Source organism: Camelina sativa, chromosome 15 (genome assembly GCF_030686135.1).
Source record: "Camelina sativa cultivar CO46 ecotype springtype chromosome 15, ASM3068613v1".
Classification (NCBI taxonomy): Eukaryota; Viridiplantae; Streptophyta; class Magnoliopsida; order Brassicales; family Brassicaceae; genus Camelina; species Camelina sativa.
In genome coordinates, this window is record NC_141894.1 from 22562888 (window position 1) to 22583238 (window position 20351).

General features: G+C 41.8%; 1 protein-coding gene and 1 pseudogene across 1 annotated transcript; both read right to left on the reverse strand.

The window, feature by feature from the left end:
• Window positions 1–1123: 1123 nt before the first annotated feature.
• Window positions 1124–3680, reverse strand: LOC147926919 (uncharacterized; annotated as a pseudogene).
• A 14501-nt stretch (window positions 3681–18181) lies between these two features.
• Window positions 18182–20009, reverse strand: LOC104747260 (uncharacterized). Its single transcript, XM_010468866.3, has 2 exons — window positions 18980–20009; window positions 18182–18733 (listed from the first exon to the last, which is right to left on the reverse strand). The coding sequence occupies exons 1-2, from the start codon at window positions 19356–19358 to the stop codon at window positions 18396–18398; spliced, it is 717 nt and encodes a 238-aa protein (XP_010467168.1). The 5' UTR covers window positions 19359–20009; the 3' UTR covers window positions 18182–18395.
• Between the last annotated feature and the right edge of the window lie 342 nt (window positions 20010–20351).

Here is a 20351-nt window from a genome sequence, read left to right on the forward strand (position 1 = left end):
AAATCACGATCCGAGACAATGGACTGTGGCAAACCGTGTAAACGATAGATTTCACGGAAGAACAAGGTCGCTACATTGATCGCATCAGTTGTCTTTTTACGAGGAACAAAATGCACCATCTTGGAGAAGCGATCAACAACTACAAAAATCGAATCAAAACCTCGCTGTGTACGTGGGAGGCCCAATACGAAATCCATGCTAATGTCAGTCCATGGTTGCGTCGGTATGAGAAGAGGAAGATATAAACCAGCATTGGATGCCTTTCCTTTAGCTTGTTGATAGACCCAACATCGCTCAATGAAACGAGCCACATCACGACGCAACGTTGGCCAGAAATAGGAAGCCGAAACCAAGTGTAGCGTCCTGTCGCGGCCAACATGACCCTCATTGTGCATCTCACTAATGATCTGATGTCGCAAGCTGCACTCGGGTACACAAACACGCAGGCCAAGGAACAGAAAACCGTCATGGATCGAGTAATCGTCAGAGAGGCCCTGCTCCGCATCCATGAAAATACGTGAAAAGAATGGATCGGTCTTATACAGCTCAGCGAAGGCAGCAAAACCTGGGACTGTTGTATGAATCGTGGAGAGTAGGGAATGACGAAGACTAAGGGCATCAGCGACGCAGTTAGTTTTTCCCGATTGGTGCCTAATCGAGAAAGTGAGCTGCTGAAGATAAGCAATCCAAGAAGCATGTCTAGCGGAGACCTTGGCTTGGCTATCAAGGTGGCGTAATGCATCATGGTCCGTGAACAAGACAAAATCACGATGAACCAAGTAATGTCTCCAATGTCATATCGCCTGGACTATGACATAAAACTCCACGTCGTAGGTGCTGTAGCGCTGTCGAGCACCAGACAACTTCTCGCTAAAGAAAGCGATCGGTTTACCGAGCTGACTAAGGACTGCTCCGATGCCTAACTTGGAAGCATCACAATGAAGCTTAAATGTCACGGTAAAGTCTGGCTGGATAAGTATGGGAGCGGTCGTCAGCTTGTGTTTGATCAGCTCAAAAGCCGTATTCGCCTCCGGAGTCCACTCAAAACGTCCCTCCTTCATACAGTTGGTGATGGGAGCGACAATCAAACTAAAATGTTGCACAAACCGACGGTAAAAGGACGCTAACCCATGAAAGCTTCGGACTTTGGTGACTGTCTTAGGTAACAGCCAGGAACGAATAGCTTCAACTTTCGAAGAGTCCACAGCAAGACCCTTGTCAGAGGTAATATAGCCCAGAAACTTAACCTCCGAAGACCCAAATTCACACTTTGGCGAGCTCCAAACAGTTGATCACGCCGCAAAATGAGAAGGACAGCGCGAAGATGCTCCAAGTGATCGGTAATGGATGAACTAAAGATGAGGATATCATCGAAGTAGACAACCACAAACTTGCCAATGAAAGGGCGCAGTGATTGATTCATGACACGCATGAAGGTGCTTGGAGCATTCGACAACCCGAAAGGCATAACAAGCCACTCAAAAAGGCCTTCACGGGTCTTGAAAGCGGTTTTCCACTCATCGCCAGGACGTATGCGTATTTGGTGGTATCCACTCTTCAAGTCAATCTTCGAAAAGATGCAAGCCTTGCCAATTTGGTCCAAAAAGTCATCTAGGCGCGAAATAGGAAAACGCTAACGAACAGTGATCTTATTGATGGCACGGCTGTCGACACACATCCGCCACGACCCATCCTTCTTCGGAATAAGCGGTGTTGGAACCGCACAAGGGCTCAGACTCTCACGGATGTGACCCTTTTTCAACAAATCCTCGACCTGATGTCGCAGTTCCTCGTGCTCGCTAGGACTCATCCGATAGTGTGGTCGATTGGGAAGGGTAGCTCCAGGGGTGAGATCAATCTGATGTTGGATGTCCCCCAATGGAGGGAGGCCTTGAGGTAAATCGGTGGGAATAACATCGGCAAACTCTTGTAAAAGCGATGTTAAGTCGGATGACACGGCGAATGGTAAAGTGGAAGGGGTGGAGCACATCAAAACCAACGCGAAGGCCATGCCTTCCGGACGAAACTCCTGGTCAAAGAGCGAGTAGGAACAAAGCACAGAGTTAGCAGTGCAACTTGGAGAAGGCGATGGTCGAGGAGACAAGGACGGCTCACGTGAAGGCAGGAGCACAATGTTATGGGCTTCCTAAAAGAACTGATATGTGTTGGTGTGGCCATTATGTATGATCTTGCGATCGTACTCCCAAGGACAGCCAAGGACCAAGTGACAAATATCCATGTGAGCCACGTCAAAGTAGAAACGATACTTGTAAAAAGGACCAATGGAGAAAGCCACCAAAGCCCGGTGAGACACTCGAGCAGACACACCATCTTGAAACCACGTAAGCGAGTAAGGTGCGGGGTGAGGCTCGCTTGGAATACCCAGTTTTTGAAGTGCCGCGGCAGAGACTACGTTGCGGGAGCTACCAGAATCAATGATGAAAGTACAAACGCGTCCTTTGATGGTGCACGTGGAGCAAAAAATATTGGTACGAAGCCAGTGGTCCTCGCGTTGTTGAGGGGTCAAACAAACTCTGTTCATTACCAAAGACACTCCTTGATCACCATGAGTGTGATGAACAGACTCATCATCTGGAAGTTGCGCCGTATTGTCATCGTGAGCATCATCAACATCTTCGTCATCGTCTTTAAAATTCTTCTCAGCGAGAAGACCACCACGTTTTTATTTGGGGCATGTAGTTTGGCGATGACCTGTCTCACCACAAGCAAAGCAACGTAGAGCATTACGGACGGGTCGACGCGAAGCTTGCTCTTCCTCCTTCACGACAGGTTTTTGATCTGACGCAGGTTGTTCGATGATGCTCCGGGACGATGTCCCACTGGACTGCGGGCTCATGTCAGAGATACGACTACGTGGAGCAGGGATGACCAGGAAGACGTACGCTGTTGTTGTTCAAAGGACGCAACACGTCGATGAGCTTTAGCGACGGCATCCGGATCAAACTGTGCCATGGCGTTTTGGAGTTGAAGTCGCAATCCGCCAATGAAGCGCGAGACAAGCTGGATCTGGCTATCGAAAATCTCGTCGCGGGTCAAAAGCAAATAGAACTCTTCTGCGTACTCGTCAACCGTGCGGGAGCCCTGTCGTAAGTTTTGCAGCTTACTGTACATGGTCCTGTCGTAATTGTGAGGCATGAACGTAGCTCGTAGCTTCTTCTTCAATTGTTCCCATGACCGAATTGGATCCTTGCCACTCCGAGAACGAGTGACTTTAGTTTGCTGCCACCACAATGCAGCATGTCCACGAAAGCGCGTGACAACAAGAGGAACACGACGATCCTCTGGAACAGCCTTGAAGTCAAGGATTTCGTCGACGGCGAAGAGCCAATCGATGAGAGCGTCGCCGCGAATCCCCCCATGAATTTGGGAATATCAACGGGAAAACTCGTTTCCCAGCGAGTGTCAACTTGTCGATTATCATTGTTGCGAAAATTAGCAACGTCTTGGGGTTGATGTTCGACGAGAGGAAGGTTATCGCGCTCCGCCATTACGGCCGCTGGTCGTTGAATCTGATTCATTTGGGCTTCAACGAGTCGGGTTACTGCCTGGTTCATCTCCGTCAAAGATGCTTGAAGGGCAGCATGCAAGTTGTCAGTGGCTGTGAGAAGTACATCACACAACTCTGTCAGGTCCGTGACTTGTTTGGGAAGTGGAGCCATGAGAAGGATGAGGTCGGATCGAGAAGAATCTGATACCAACTGATAAGGGGGCGGAAGCGAAGAAGAGGAGAGGTGTGCTCTGTTTTGCTATAACGAAACAGGGGACGTGATCGGGATAGCGAACGGTTGAAAATGAGAGCGGGAATGTATCGAGCTCGGGTCAGAGACTCGAGATCAAGGGATAACGGGTGCAAGTCCTCCTTGCAGGGCTATGAGAAGCTCTTGATTTGGGTAGTTAAGACTACCTCTTTTTTGGGTTTTCTTTTATTTCTTTCAATGGTGAAGTTTACATGAGGAGCACGAGCTCTAGTTATAGAGTCGTGAGACGCAATCGAAACTGACGCTAATAAAGATAAGACCAAAGCTCAACCTAATCCTAAGAAGATAAACTCAAAGAATAAAACCAAATTGAAATCCTAACAAAGCGAAATAAAAGCTCACTAAACACCACGTAACTTGTTGGACAAGAAAGCACTCGGTAAGGCCCAACAAGAGTGAAGACTGCGCTGCATCAAACTGTTTTCGTGGTCTCCTGCCCCAACCACTGATCCATTCCCCGATTTACCATTGTTGAAGCCTTGTCCACCAAAGCTATTCCCTCTCCTGAAAGCCTATCTACTATCTCCGGACAACCGCCGCAGCACGTTCACCCCAACTAGGTCAACCAGCGAGGAAGGAGTGTTTCTGCTGATGGGCATTGTTTCTTTGGCCGGCCCATTACCGCTTCAACAAACCAAGCCCACATCAAATAAATCCAGGTTTAATCTTTATGTCTCCTCGCTAAGGCCTGTTTCATCGCTCCCTCGTTTTGCTTGTAAGGGCCGAAAGTGCCTACATTGTATCTCGACTGTGATGCTTTGGGTCCGTGAAGATCAATTCCAATCCCTGGTTCAAAGCTTTCCCCCGAAAATCACTTCTTATTGAAGCTCTAGGCTCTTGGGAAACTTGCTTCTGGTCTTAGACCAAATCTATGGGATGAGGAAGGACGGCATTATGACCCCGCCTCTACGAAGCGGTGGTTACCGACACCTCCTCCATCCCCTGAGCTCATATCCTGTGTTCTCTGCGCCCTACAATGCTCAATTTATCCGGGAAAGAGCCTATTCTCTGGTGGCTCCAACTCTCAAGCTATCCAGATCCAGGTATGGTTCTGTATTTCTCTTGTGGACATCAATCTCTAGCCAATGGTGTGATCAAGATTACGAAATCTATGATTGTCATATGAGTAGTAATTCATCATTGTTGCTTTGGTGCCACTTTATATCAATAAGAATCCTGGTATTGGTAACCCTTCTGACCCCGATCTTTGAAACCTTTTGCTGGAATGTCTATGGTTATTGGATCCTGAGTCCAAGTTGTCCGAATTATGGTTATGGCTTTGGTCTGTTCAAGGTCACCCCACACCATCCGACAATTTTACCAAACAGTCTCAAGCACTAGAGCATCCTAACCCTTGCTCGAAACCCTGTCAAGTTTCTACTTTGTGTAGACCTTCTCAAACCGGTGGGAAGTTTCAACCTTGACCCCTTCTCTAACGCCAAATTGTCTCATGACTATGGCAACCCCTCATCCACTGACTTGTTCATGGAAGAGTCTGTCGACAATCTTGATCTCTCATGTACCAAGCTCCTTCAAGACCTTGGCTCAAACCTCTCAAGAACTCATTGCCGATTAATCCTATCTTTGTTGTACTTCTTTTGTATTTTGGCATTGGGGAATGCCTTTTTATTATGTCTTCTAGTTTATGTCTTCTAGTTTCTGCTTGTATGAACCTTACCTCTTTTGAGTAAATGAATGCAAGTTGTTTGACAAAAAAAAAAAAAAAAAAAAAAAAAAAAGAGTTTCACACAATGAATTTGTTTAGTAGGGGAAACAAATTCAATAACACAATCTCTCTAGAAATTTGGATCAAAGTAAACAAGCAAAGAAGAATTGAAATCTCTTGGAAAACAAGTTAGGTTTTGCTCAAGAACAAGGAGAAATTAGGGTTTTGTATTAATTGTTGGATGATCTTAGAATCAGAGGATTGCCCTCTATTTATAGGTTTTCGAAAATCTACTGAATATATCCACTTTCCTAATCATGGCCGAGCTGATTAGGAAAGTCCTTCTTTTCTTTCTAGGTCAGCCGCAGGGCGAATTGAGACGTCGGTTTGTCACCTCGGCACTGGGCTTCTCGGTATTACTGGGCCTTCAGAGATGAAGTCCAAATCAGGGCCGAGCTCCCGGTTTAGATAACTGGTTCCTTTAATCGGGTTTAGATCGGTATGTTGGAGGTGCTAATTTCCGCACCAACAGTAAACAGTTGGAATATCCACTGAGAAATTAACATGTGTTCCATCTCGAGTTATACGTCATCTTATCTCCAATAGCTAATAAAAGTAAGTATAAACGATTGAATTTGTTCTTACAACGATGATTTTTGTTTTGTTTGGAAATAGGTAGTAAAATGTGTAAGTTTGGTCAACTGACGAATGATCATGGGTTCAATTTTGAATAGTTACTTTTGTTTGGAACGATTGAATTTTGACGAATGATCATGTTATCTTTTGTTTTTTTGGTCTTACCTGATTTTTTTTTTTTTTTTTTGCTTTTGCAACAAAAACCATAGAGTTAGTTGACAACATCATACCACTAAATTATAATATTTTAATTTATTGTCAAATTTTTACTTTTTAAAGATAAATTACAAAACTACTAAAATCCAACAAAAAAATACAGAGAAAAAAAAATATATGAGACCTAATCAGAAGCAAAACGTACTAGCGGAGATACAAAATAGCTAAAATATATTGTTCACAGAATTTTTTAACCCTTATTATATTTTACGACTTAGTAAATTACTACAATAATACTAGTGTTTAAGTTATGTGTATTTTTTTAATCTCTTTTAAGTTGAGTGTTAATTATGATAAGTGATGAATTTTACCATTTTTATAATTTAGTAATTAGTACGCCAGATGTTTTTAATTCTAGGATAAACTTCTCAGTTCTAATGTTTTTAATCCGTAAGATAATGTAGAATGATTGATAATTTTACAGAATTATTCAGGTTTCTTAGTTGACTGAGTTATGAAAACCAACGTGTTCGCAATTATTTATAAGAGATTTCTAACAAATCTACAGGAGACATGAACTCAACAGTCACCACCGACAGATTCCTCCCAATACTCACCACTAATGCCTCCACAACCAATTTGTTAAGAAAAAGACTCTCTTTTTATTAACTCTCAAGAATGAATGATACAACTCTCTGTAACTGTATCGTAACAAACTCTCAAAGGAACTCTAGACGCAGCTAGATCATATTCCTCTTCCCACGAAGACACATACGTCTCGTTTACTCCAACAAACAACATACCCGAAAACTATTTACAACTCAAGTTTATATACAACAAAACAATTCACTCGCACGTGTCTCCCTCTTCGTCCGCACGTGCTACACATCCTCTGTTCTTCTTCATGATATAGACTTGCATAGGCTTATCAATACCCCCCTTCGAAATGAAGCTTGTCCTCAAGCGTTAAATCCGGAAACTGCTTCTTCAAATCTTTGAAAAGTTCCCAAGAATTCTCACACTCCGGTAGACCCTTCCATCGCACTAAAGCTTCCAACGCTCATTTTGCGTTGTATCGGGTTTCCAGTACCTCTTCTGGCTCGAGTATTAGCTCCTTTGTTTCGCTGAAAAGATCAGGGAGTGAAATAACCTGATGGTGCTCACCTAGTACCTTCTTAAGCTGTGATACGTGAAACACTGGGTGTATCTTTGAGCCATCCGGAAGACTAAGACGATACGCTGCTTTCCCAATCCTCTCTAATATCTCATAAGGACCGAAATACTTGGCTGCTAGTTTTTGACAAGCTCTCTTAGTTACTGACTGTTGTCTGTACGGACGAAGCTTCAGAAAAACCCAAGTTCCCACATCAAACTCCACATCTCTTCGATGCTTATCTGCATTGTTTTTCATCAGCTGTTGTGCATGCGTAAGATGCTTCTTAATCTGCGACAACATTAGACCACGTTCCTTCATCATTCTTTCTAACTCCAAGATCTTAGTCGAATGTTCTTCAAAACGCACAATTGCTGGAGGATCCCTCCCATACAAGACACGAAATGGTGTAGCTTTCAATGATGTGTGATAAGATGAATTGTACCACAGTTCAGCCCAAGACAAGTATTGGTGCCACGTCCTTGGATGAGTTGAAGCAAAACATATCATGTATGTTTCTAGACTCCGGTTTAACACCTCTGTTTGACCATCGGTTTGTGGGTGAAACGCCGTGCTATACTTAAGTTTGGTACCTGAAAGTTTGAAAGCCTCTTTCAAGAATTTGCTTAAAAATGTGCTTCCTCTGTCTGATACGATGGTAGCTAGGTAACCATGAAGCTTCACTACCTCCTTCACAAACAATTTCGCAACATCCGCTGCTTCAAAAGGGTGTTTCATGCTCAAGAAGTGCCCGTATTTACTCAATCTATCCACAATGACCAAAATGACATTTTCCCGTGAGACGTTGGTAAACCCTCAATAAAATCCATTGTGATGTCTTCCCAGACGTTTTGTGGTATGGGTAAGGGTTGTAAAAGTCCCGCTGGAGACAGTGTGGAGTACTTGTGTCTTTGGCATATTTCACACTCTGCTACAAACTTCTGTGTATCATTGAACAGACCATCCCAATGAAATGATTGTTGCACCCTCTTAACCGTTTTTAAAACTCCCGAGTGACCACCAACCACACCACTGTGACACTCCTCCAAGATTAAAGGGATTGACCGTGAGTTCTTTGGAATCACCAATCTGTTCTTAAACCACAACCTTCCCTCACGCACTGAAAACTTCTTGTTCTCATTCTTCTTCTCTAAACATGAGTGTATTTCTTTCTGAATCTTCTCATCCTTGTCAATCTCTTCATATATGTCCTGAAGTTGTAGAACTGATGGAACCGTAATGGCCATTAACAACTGCGATAATAATACACCCTGAGGTTGCACCATCCTTGACAATCCATCGGCTGCTTTGTTCTCCACACCAGGTTTATATAATATCTCGAAGTCATAGTTCAAGAGCTTAATGAGCCATTTCTGATAATCCATTGTTACTTCTCTCTGCTCCAATAGAAATTTTAAGCTTTTTTGATCCGTATGAACTATGAAATGTCTCCCGAAAAGATAGTGCTTCCACTTCTGAACCGATAACACAATAGCCATAAGTTCCCTTTCGTACACTGGTTTCAATTGTTCCTTATCAGTCAATCCGTGGCTAAAGTATGCTATTGGCTTCTTGTTCTGCATCAATACTGCCCCCAATCCAAATTCTGATGCATCTGCCTCTACTACAAAGGTTTCCTCAAAATTTGGTAGTGATAAAACAGGAGTTGTGGACATAGCAAGTTTTAGTTGTTCGAAAGCCTTCTGTGCCTCCGAGGTCCACTCAAAACTATCTTTCCTCAGTAGATTGGTTAAAGGTCTCGCCAAGATTCCATAACCTCTGATGAAACGCCTGTAATACCCAGTGAGCCCCAAAAATCCTCTCAACTCTTTGACTGACTTTGGTGTGACCCATCTTGTCATTGCCTGAGTTTTTACAGGATCAGTAGATACCCCTTCTCTTGATATGATATGCCCCAAATATTCAATTTGCTTCTGAGTAAAAGAACACTTTTTTTGATTAGCGAATAGTCTACTCTCCCTCAGAATCTGCATCACTATCTTCAAGTGTTCATGGTGTTCTACGAGTGAACTGCTGTAGACCAATATGTCATCAAAGAATACCAATACAAATCTCCGTAAGTATGGTCTAAAAATCTCATTCATTAGAGACTGGAAGGTTGCGGGAGCATTTGTCAGCCCAAAGGGCATGACCAAGAATTCATATTGGCCATCGTGTGTCCTGAAAGCAGTCTTCTCAATATCTTGCTCCTTCATTCTAATCTGATGGTAGCCTGCACGAAGGTATAGTTTTGAAAAGACGATGGCTCCATTTAACTCGTCCAATAGCTGATCTATCATGGGGATTGGGAACTTATCAGGTTTCGTTACCCTGTTTAATGCTCTGTAATCAACGCAAAATCTCCAACTATTGTCCTTCTTCCTCACTAACAACACTGGACTTGAGAATGGACTGTGGCTAGGTCTGATGATTCCCGAGTCTAGCATCTCCTTGACCATCTTCTCCATGACCTCTTTCTGTGCATGTGGGTATCTATACGGTCTCACACTGATGGTATTATGCCCTGGCAATAAAATGATTGCATGTTCCCTTCCTCTTAATGGCGGTAATCCGGAAGGAACCTCAAAGACATCACCAAACGAGTTTAAAATGGTTTGAGTTCCTATGTCGAGTTGATCACAAGCAGTTTGAGTCAACTGATGATTGTATAATGCCACTTCTACACCCTTCTTCTGAATTCTGTATTCACTCGTTAAAGATTTAAGAGACATCTTTGAAATGAGAAAGTCTGATTCTCCTTTTATAGAAACCATTTGACCATTGTGGATAAAAGACATCTCATTTCTCTCCCAATTAACTCTGCAATCTCCCAGTGTTCGCAGCCAATAAACTCCTAGGATGACATCAATCTGTCCCAACTCTAACACAATGAAATCTGTTGTAAACTCCAGATTCTGAACAGAGAAGGTAACTTTCTCACAAACTCCTATCCCATTCACCATTATACCCGTTCCCAAGGTCACATTCAGGTTAGGATCTTCTCTACACTTCAACTTCAATTTCTTTGCAGCCGTCGGTGATATGTAGTTATGCATTGCACCGCTGTCTAACATAATCACAATACTGTCCTTGCCTACCGATCCTCTCACCTTCGTAGTTGAGGGTCCAGATATCCCTCTAAAGGATTGAAAAGATAACGACATGCATTCGCCCATTAGTTCTGCACACACTTCTTCCTCACGATTCTCATCTAGAACTTCTACTTCAAATCCATTGAACACCGTCATTATCCTCAACTCCCTGTTTAGACATTTGTGATCCTTCGACCAAGGCCCATCACATTTAAAGCAAAGCCCTTTTCTTCTTTTCTCATCTAACTCCGCATTGGTGTTGTGTTTTCTTGGTCGTTGATCAGTTCTTGTCAAAGGCTTTTCCAATGCCTGAACCGTATCAGTTGCAATAGTCTTCATCTTCCACGAGTTATTATTGTACTGAGAGTTCCCTCTATAATCTTGATTATTTTCCTTATTGGCCAATAATAGCTCCTTCTTAACCACTCTCCGCATAATGCTTGTCTCCATCGCTCTAGCTTCAGCCACCATTTCCGGAAGGTTGCGAGGCTTTTGAATATGCACCAGTTCCTGCATCTCTTGGGTCAATCCATTAAGGAATATGCCTTCTAATTTCTGTTCATCAAGGCCTGATACTTGGGAGGATAAATCCTCAAACCGTTGAATATAGTCTGCTATAGAACCCGTTTGTTGTATACAAAAGAGGCTCTGGCTTGGACCTCTTATCTTCAAGTTCCCAAAGCGTAGCATCAAGGCTGACTTGAACTGTGTCCAACTGTCGAACTGCCTTGTGTTTACCACCCAGTTATACCAGCTCAGGGCTTCACCGCTAAGACTAACTGATACCAACGCTAACTTCTCTTCGTCGTTATAGCCTCCCAAGCGAAAGAACCGTTCCACTCGAGCTACCCAACCATATACTCCCGCTCCATCAAATACAGCCATTTCAACATTCTTTACCAAATTCTCACGTAACCCCGGCCTAATATTGCTTCGGCATGGTTCCAAGGGTGAGATACGTACCTGGTTGTTGTTTTCTTGAACTCGCGATGGACCCGATTGACTTGAGCCACCCACTTCACGAACCATCTCAATTCCAGGTAAAGAATTCAAGACGAGATCTAACTTCCTTCCCAAATCTTCCAATTTCTGATCGCGAATCCTCAATTCGTTTCCTAAAGATTCGATCTTCGACCCCATCTGAGAATTCATCGTCTCAATCCGATCCTTCATTTTGCCTCCAAAACTTCGCACCTCGCCCAATTGATCATAGGCGTCTGCTAACGATGCGTTGTATTGTTCCTCCTCTAAAAGCTCTCGTACCGGTGATAACCCCAAAGATGTAACCCTCGACATCGCTCAATTCTTCGACTCTTCTCAAAAATCCCCAATTTCGAACCCTAATTTCCCGCGATGGCTTCGATCTCGATCACAAACGCACCATTTGTTAAGAAAAAGACTCTCTTTTTATTAACTCTCAAGAATGAATGATACAACTCTCTGTAACTGTATCGTAACAAACTCTCAAAGGAACTCTAGACGCAGCTAGATCATATTCCTCTTCCCACGAAGACACATACGTCTCGTTTACTCCAACAAACAACATACCCGAAAACTATTTACAACTCAAGTTTATATACAACAAAATAATTCACTCGCACGTGTCTCCCTCTTCGTCCGCACGTGCTACACATCCTCTGTTCTTCTTCCTGATATAGACTTGCATAGGCTTATCAATACCCCCCCCCCTTCGAAATGAAGCTTGTCCTCAAGCGCTAAATCTGGAAACTGCTTCTTCAAATCTTTGAAAAGTTCCCAAGAATTCTCACACTCCGGTAGACCCTTCCATCGCACTAAAGCTTCCAACGCTCCATTTGCATTGTATCGGGTTTCCAGTACCTCTTCTGGCTCGAGTATTAGCTCCTCTGTTTCGCTGAAAAGATCAGGGAGTGAAATAACCTGATGGTGCTCACCTAGTACCTTCTTAAGCTGTGATACGTGAAACACTGGGTGTATCTTTGAGCCATCCGGAAGACTAAGACGATACGCTGCTTTCCCAATCCTCTCTAATATCTCATAAGGACCGAAATACTTGGCTGCTAGTTTTTGACAAGCTCTCTTAGTTACTGACTGTTGTCTGTACGGACGAAGCTTCAGAAAAACCCAAGTTCCCACATCAAACTCCACATCTCTTCGATGCTTATCTGCATTGTTTTTCATCAGCTGTTGTGCATGCGTAAGATGCTTCTTAATCTGCGACAACATTAGATCACGTTCCTTCATCATTCTTTCTAACTCCAAGATCTTAGTCGAATGTTCTTCAAAACGCACAATTGCTGGAGGATCCCTCCCATACAAGACACGAAATGGTGTAGCTTTCAATGATGTGTGATAAGATGAATTGTACCACAGTTCAGCCCAAGACAAGTATTGGTGCCACGTCCTTGGATGAGTTGAAGCAAAACATATCAGGTATGTTTCTAGACTCCGGTTCAACACCTCTGTTTGACCATCGGTTTGTGGGTGAAACGCCGTGCTATACTTAAGTTTGGTACCTGAAAGTTTGAAAGCCTCTTTCCAGAATTTGCTTAAAAATGTGCTTCCTCTGTCTGATACGATGGTAGCTGGGTAACCATGAAGCTTCACTACCTCCTTCACAAACAATTTCGCAACATCCGCTGCTTCAAAAGGGTGTTTCATGCTCAAGAAGTGCCCGTATTTACTCAATCTATCCACAATGACCAAAATGACATTTTTCCCGTGAGACGTTGGTAAACCCTCAATAAAATCCATTGTGATGTCTTCCCAGACGTTTTGTGGTATGGGTAAGGGTTGTAAAAGTCCCGCTGGAGACAGTGTGGAGTACTTGTGTCTTTGGCATATTTCACACTCTGCTACAAACTTCTGTGTATCATTGAACAGACCATCCCAATGAAATGATTGTTGCACCCTCTTAACCGTTTTTAAAACTCCCGAGTGACCACCAACCACACCACTGTGACACTCCTCCAAGATTAAAGGGATTGACCGTGAGTTCTTTGGAATCACCAATCTGTTCTTAAACCACAACCTGCCCTCATGCACTGAAAACTTCTTGTTCTCATTCTTCTTCTCTAAACATGAGTGTATTTCTTTCTGAATCTTCTCATCCTTGTCAATCTCTTCATATATGTCCTGAAGTTGTAGAACTGATGGAACCGTAATGGCCATTAACAACTGCGATAATAATACACCCTGAGGTTGCACCATCCTTGACAATCCATCGGCTGCTTTGTTCTCCACACCAGGTTTATATAATATCTCGAAGTCATAGTTCAAGAGCTTAATGAGCCATTTCTGATAATCCATTGTTACCTCTCTCTGCTCCAATAGAAATTTTAAGCTTTTGTGATTCGTATGAACTATGAAATGTCTCCCGAAAAGATAGTGCTTCCACTTCTGAACCGATAACACAATAGCCATAAGTTCCCTTTCGTACACTGGTTTCAATTGTTCCTTATCAGTCAATCCGTGGCTAAAGTATGCTATTGGCTTCTTGTTCTGCATCAATACTGCCCCCAATCCAAATCCTGATGCATCTGCCTCTACTACAAAGGTTTCCTCAAAATTTGGTAGTGATAAAACAGGAGTCGTGGACATAGCAAGTTTTAGTTGTTCGAAAGCCTTCTGTGCCTCCGAGGTCCACTCAAAACTATCTTTCCTCAGTAGATTGGTTAAAGGTCTCGCCAAGATTCCATAACCTCTGATGAAACGCCTGTAATACCCAGTGAGCCCCAAAAATCCTCTCAACTCTTTGACTGACTTTGGTGTGACCCATCTTGTCATTGCCTGAGTTTTTACTGGATCAGTAGATACCCCTTCTCTTGATATGATATGCCCCAAATATTCAATTTGCTTCTGAGTAAAAGAACACTTTTTTTGATTAGCGAATAGTCTACTCTCCCTCAGAATCTGCATCACTATCTTCAAGTGTTCATGGTGTTCTATGAGTGAACTGCTGTAGACCAATATGTCATCAAAGAATACCAATACAAATCTCCGTAAGTATGGTCTAAAAATCTCATTCATTAGAGACTGGAAGGTTGCAGGAGCATTTGTCAGCCCAAAAGGCATGACCAAGAATTCATATTGGCCATCGTGTGTCTTGAAAGCAGTCTTCTCAATATCTTGCTCCTTCATTCTAATCTGATGGTAGCATGCACGAAGGTCTAGTTTTGAAAAGACGATGGCTCCATTTAACTCGTCCAATAGCTGATCTATCATGGGGATTGGGAACTTATCAGGTTTCGTTACCCTGTTTAATGCTCTGTAATCAACGCAAAATCTCCAACTATTGTCCTTCTTCCTCACTAACAACACTGGACTTGAGAATGGACTGTGGCTAGGTCTGATGATTCCCGAGTCTAGCATCTCCTTGACCATCTTCTCCATGACCTCTTTCTGTGCATGTGGGTATCTATACGGTCTCACACTGATGGTATTATGCCCTGGCAATAAAATGATTGCATTTTCCCTTCCTCTTAATGGCGGTAATCCGGAAGGAACCTCAAAGACATCACCAAACGAGTTTAAAATGGTTTGAGTTCCTATGTCGAGTTGATCACAAGCAGTTTGAGTCAACTGATGATTGTATAATGCCACTTCTACACCCTTCTTCTGAATTCTGTATTCACTCGTTAAAGATTTAAGAGACATCTTTGAAATGAGCAAGTCTGATTCTCCTTTTATAGAAACCATTTGACCATTGTGGATAAAAGACATCTCATTTATCTCCCAATTAACTCTGCAATCTCCCAGTGTTCGCAGCCAATAAACTCCTAGGATGACATCAATCTGTCCCAACTCTAACACAATGAAATCTGTTGTAAACTCCAGATTCTGAACAGAGAAGGTAACTTTCTCACAAACTCCTATCCCATTCACCATTATACCCGTTCCCAAGGTCACATTCAGGTTAGGATCTTCTCTACACTTCAACTTCAACTTCTTTGCAGCCGCCGGTGATATGTAGTTATGCGTTGCACTGCTGTCTAACATAATCACAATACTGTCCTTGCCTACCGATCCTCTCACCTTCGTAGTTGAGGGTCCAGATATCCCTCTAAAGGATTGAAAAGATAACGACATGCATTCGCCCATTGGTCCTGCACACACTTCTTCCTCACGATTCTCATCTAGAACTTCTACTTCAAATCCATTGAACACCGTCATTATCCTCAACTCCCTGTTTGGACATTTGTGATCCTTCGACCAAGGCCCATCACATTTAAAGCAAAGCCCTTTTCTTCTTTTCTCATCTAACTCCGCATTGGTGTTGTGTTTTCTTGGTCGTTGATCAGTTCTTGTCAAAGGCTTTTCCAATGCCTGAACCGTATCAGTGGCAATAGTCTTCATCTTCCACGAGTTATTATTGTACTGAGAGTTCCCTCAATAATCTTGATTATTCTCCTTATTGGCCAATAATAGCTCCTTCTTAACCACTCTCCGCATAATGCTTGTCTCCATCGCTCTAGCTTCAGCCACCATTTCCGGAAGGTTGCGAGGCTTTTGCATATGCACCAGTTCCTGCATCTCTTGCGTCAATCCATTAAGGAATATGCCTTCTAATTTCTGTTCATCAAGGCTTGATACTTGGGAGGATAAATCCTCAAACCGTTGAATATAGTCTGCTATAGAACCCGTTTGTTGTATACAAAAGAGGCTCTGGCTTGGACCTCTTATCTTCAAGTTCCCAAAGCGTAGCATCAAGGCTGACTTGAACTGTGTCCAACTGTCGAACTGCCTTGTGTTTACCACTCAGTTATACCAGCTCAGGGCTTCACCGCTAAGACTAACTGATACCAACGCTAACTTCTCTTCGTCGTTATAGCCTCCCAAGCGAAAGAACCGTTCCACTCGAGCTACCCAACCATATACTCCCGCTCCATCAAATACAGCCATTTCAACATTCTTTACCAAATTCTCACGTAACCCCGGCCTAATATTGCTACGGCATGGTTCCAAGGGTGAGATACGTACCTGGTTGTTGTTTTCTTGAACTCGCGATGGACCCGATTGACTTGAGCCACCCACTTCACGAACCATCTCAATTCCAGGTAAAGAATTCAAGAGGAGATCTAACTTCCTTCCCAAATCTTCCAATTTCTGATCGCGAATCCTCAATTCGTTTCCCAAAGATTCGATCTTCGACCCCATCTGAGAATTCATCGTCTCAATCTGATCCTTCATTTTGCCTCCAAAACTTCGCACCTCGCCCAATTGATCATAGATGTCTGCTAACGATGCGTTGTATTGTTCCTCCTCCGAAAGCTCTCGTACCGGTGATAACCTCAAAGATGTAACCCTCAACATCGCTCAATTCTTCGACTCTTCTCAAAAATCCCCAATTTCGAACCCTAATTTCCCGCGATGGCTTCGATCTCGATCACAAACGCACCATTTGTTAAGAAAAAGACTCTCTTTTTATTAACTCTCAAGAATGAATGATACAACTCTCTGTAACTGTATCGTAACAAACTCTCAAAGGAACTCTAGACGCAGCTAGATCATATTCCTCTTCCCACGAAGACACATACGTCTCGTTTACTCCAACAAACAACATACCCAAAAACTATTTACAACTCAAGTTTATATACAACAAAACAATTCACTCGCACGTGTCTCCCTCTTCGTCCGCACGTGCTACACATCCTCTGTTCTTCTTCCTGATATAGACTTGCATAGGCTTATCACAATTCAGACTGCAAAATCTCTCACACAAATTAAGCTTCTTCTCTTCGAAGATCCAAAAATCTTAAAAGAATGCATGGTTTACCGAGATAGGAGCATAAGAGAGATAAGACATACTCAATTCACCAAGGAAGAGATGTTTATCTTCAGAGACAACAGTTTTCACTCAAGCCATAGATACTCTCTCTGCAATTGACGCTATTGCTCCTCCATGTAAACCATTAAAGAAATTCTAATAATTCACAACAAAACCCCAAAATCAAAGATCGAAACTTTAATCTTCACAAAAAAAACAGAAAAATTGAAACTTTACGAAACCCATTTGATTCAATTGAAAAAAAAAAAAGAAAAAAGCAGAAACCCATTTGATTCAATTACGGATAAGGATGGTGTAAAAATAATTACGGATAACCCATTTTCTTACTTCTCTTTTCTTCCTCCTTCTTTTCCGATTTGTAAAAGCTTCTTGGGAAACTCCATTACAATAAGCCAATGATTGTAATCGCAACCAGGAAGCATAATCGTCTCTCTCTGCTCATTACCATTACCTCGTTTCAAAGAGTAATCCGAATCCACCGTCGCAGCTTTGACAATCGCCACACGACGCGAAGAAGAATATGTTGTGAAGGAAGCCATTGAAATTGCAAAAATTGAGAGAGAGAGAGAGAGAGAGAGAGAGAGAGAGAGAGAGAGAGAGAGAGAGAGAGAGAGAGAGAGAGAGAGAGAGAGAGAGAGAGAGAGAGAGAGACTTGAAATGACGTCACTCGCCGAGTTGAAGTTGCTTTTCTTTGTTTAATTGATTTGGGGATTTTTAAATTTTTTTAGTGTTTTTCGGTTCAATCCCCAAATCGGGCAAAAATGAGGAAGAAAAGAGAACCCCAAAGAGATATTTTTTAACCAAAAAAGTTATTTTTTTTTATTTTTCATAACGACGTCATTTCATACGTGGCGTCCACGTAAGCAGTCGTTGACAGTTGGTTAACATCTGTCACGGCTTATGTATGTAATAACACATTTTAATAAGCTGGAGTAGCGAATTTGAATTTTATTGAATTTAATGTATAGATTTGCACAATATTAAACATGGTGTAGGAATCAAACATACCTCTCTAGCTGAGGTATGAAATTACCGATTTTCCTCCCTAGTTACATATAAGTAGCTACATCCGTTTTCCAAAATGAAACAAAAACATAATTTTATACTCTGGGATCTACGTTGGCTTCAAGTTATGAAACATAGCATCTCATTGTGTATCATCGTATCTTTTATTGTACTCCACATACACACTTGGGCTAGGTGGTCTTCCCTTCAACGGCCCTGATAATCTTAGCCGTTCGCTTAAGTTTCCATCCAACTGTCCTGCCACAACAGGGCTTCTATAAGCTAATATGAGTCTTTCTTGGACGCTTCGGTCCAACGGTCCTGATAGGTTCATGCTTCGGTTGCTTACTAACGTCGTTTTCTCTTGCATTCCATGTTTCAGATCTAACGGTCCAGATTTTGCGATCCTTTTCCTTTTGATCACAGGTAATCTCTCCATGTGTACCTCAGCTTTTTCAGCATTGACTTTATTGCTGTTACCTGAAAGTTGTTAACTAATTTTCTCAACATAATAAAAAGAAGTTTTAACTAATACCACCTCAACTATTAAACCCTAATTATTACATAACTTGAAAGATTTTATCACTTTACTAGTTTCTCCTACCTATATACACCAATTATGAATCTACAGAATTTAGACTTTTCTTGCTTCAATCATAAATGCAGTTTTGTTGGAAAAAAAAAATTAGTTTGGTTGTAATGATTAGGTGCATTATCTTGACCTACCAGTCACAAACGCTCCGGTGCGGTAGGCTGGCGGTGAGGACTGCTTCTCTTTCAACGGTTTAACCACGGCGGTTCCTTCGAGAAAAAGCCACTTGTTTAAGCGATCGCCGATGCTTTTGGTCGCCTTGATGACGAGAGATATGAGTTTGGCCGAGGCGGGACGATGGTGATTGGAACCGAGTTCTTGTGTCTCTTTTTTTGAGAGTTTCAGAATCTCTAGGCGGTGTTTGGCTACATTAATGCCAAGTCGGCGGAGATAGTTGTGGTTGAAGAGAGCGATGTCTTCACGCTGGAGCTTCTTTTGGGCGAAGATGAGTCCGTACTCGTAGCTTAGGGTCGGGTCAAGATCGGTTTTAGACAGCCATGAGAACCAATCCATTGTGTGTGTGTGTGTGTGTCTGATGTTCTGTGAATTTGGAGCCTACGTATATAAATATATATTATATGTGTCTGTGTGTGTTTGCGCAATTTATGGCTCATATTTTTGACTAAACGAATTCATGGTTGCATGTGCATACATAAATAAATATACATTATATTTACAGAAAATAATATCTAAAATAACAATTTAAATGTGTTTTGGTCTCCTCGATTAATCGAAAAGTGTTAAGTAGTTTTGATTATTAAAAAAAAAAAATTTAGAGGTAACTATATAAGACACACATACATACGGGACACCAAATAAAGGAGTAACGAAAAATAAGGCTTTAGGTTTCTATATTACTATAGAAATAATGTAGTGGTTGTGACTAAGAGAAATTTTCTTTTTCAACCACTCCATATTCCAAAGTTTTCGAGAAAAAATAATGTGATATTGAATGAATAAACATCAGAGTTTAAAACTTTTGTCAAAAAAAAAAAAAAACATCAGAGTTTAAAACTATTGTGGCAATTTCTTCTTCTAAACTTGATCTTTATTCGTGGTTATATCAAACTCCACGACGAAAGAGCAAAAAAAAAAAAAAAAACTTGATCTTTATTCATAATGAGTGCGGTTACACGCACCTCTTGCATCAAAAATAATGCAAACGAGTAAGAAGCCTAAAGGCATCTCCAACAAGCCCTTATCCCCTCAAATTTTGAGGTTTTTGACAACCTAACAAGTCTTCAAATCTTCAAATTTTGAGGTTTTGAATAGTGAAACCTTAAATTTGAGGTTTCACTATTCAAAACCTCAAAACTACTTTTTATTTTCAGTTTAGTCCCTATATTTATGTCTTTCATAATTTATTGTATAAAATTTAATTAATAAACTTAAGCACACTAAAATAAATTTAATAAACAAAAAATAATTTTTAATATATAAAAAAAAAGTTTACAAAATAAAATATAATATTAAAACAAAGTTACAAAACAGATACATTAAACAAGA

Excerpts from the sequence above, each read along its gene's own strand:
- LOC104747260 (XM_010468866.3), bottom strand. The coding sequence starts at position 19,358 with ATGGATTGGTTCTCATGGCTGTCTAAAACCGATCTTGACCCGACCCTA. Across the intron at positions 18,734-18,979 it reads CACCGGAGCGTTTGTGACTG|GTAACAGCAATAAAGTCAAT; the intron begins GTAGGTCAAGAT and ends AACAACTTTCAG.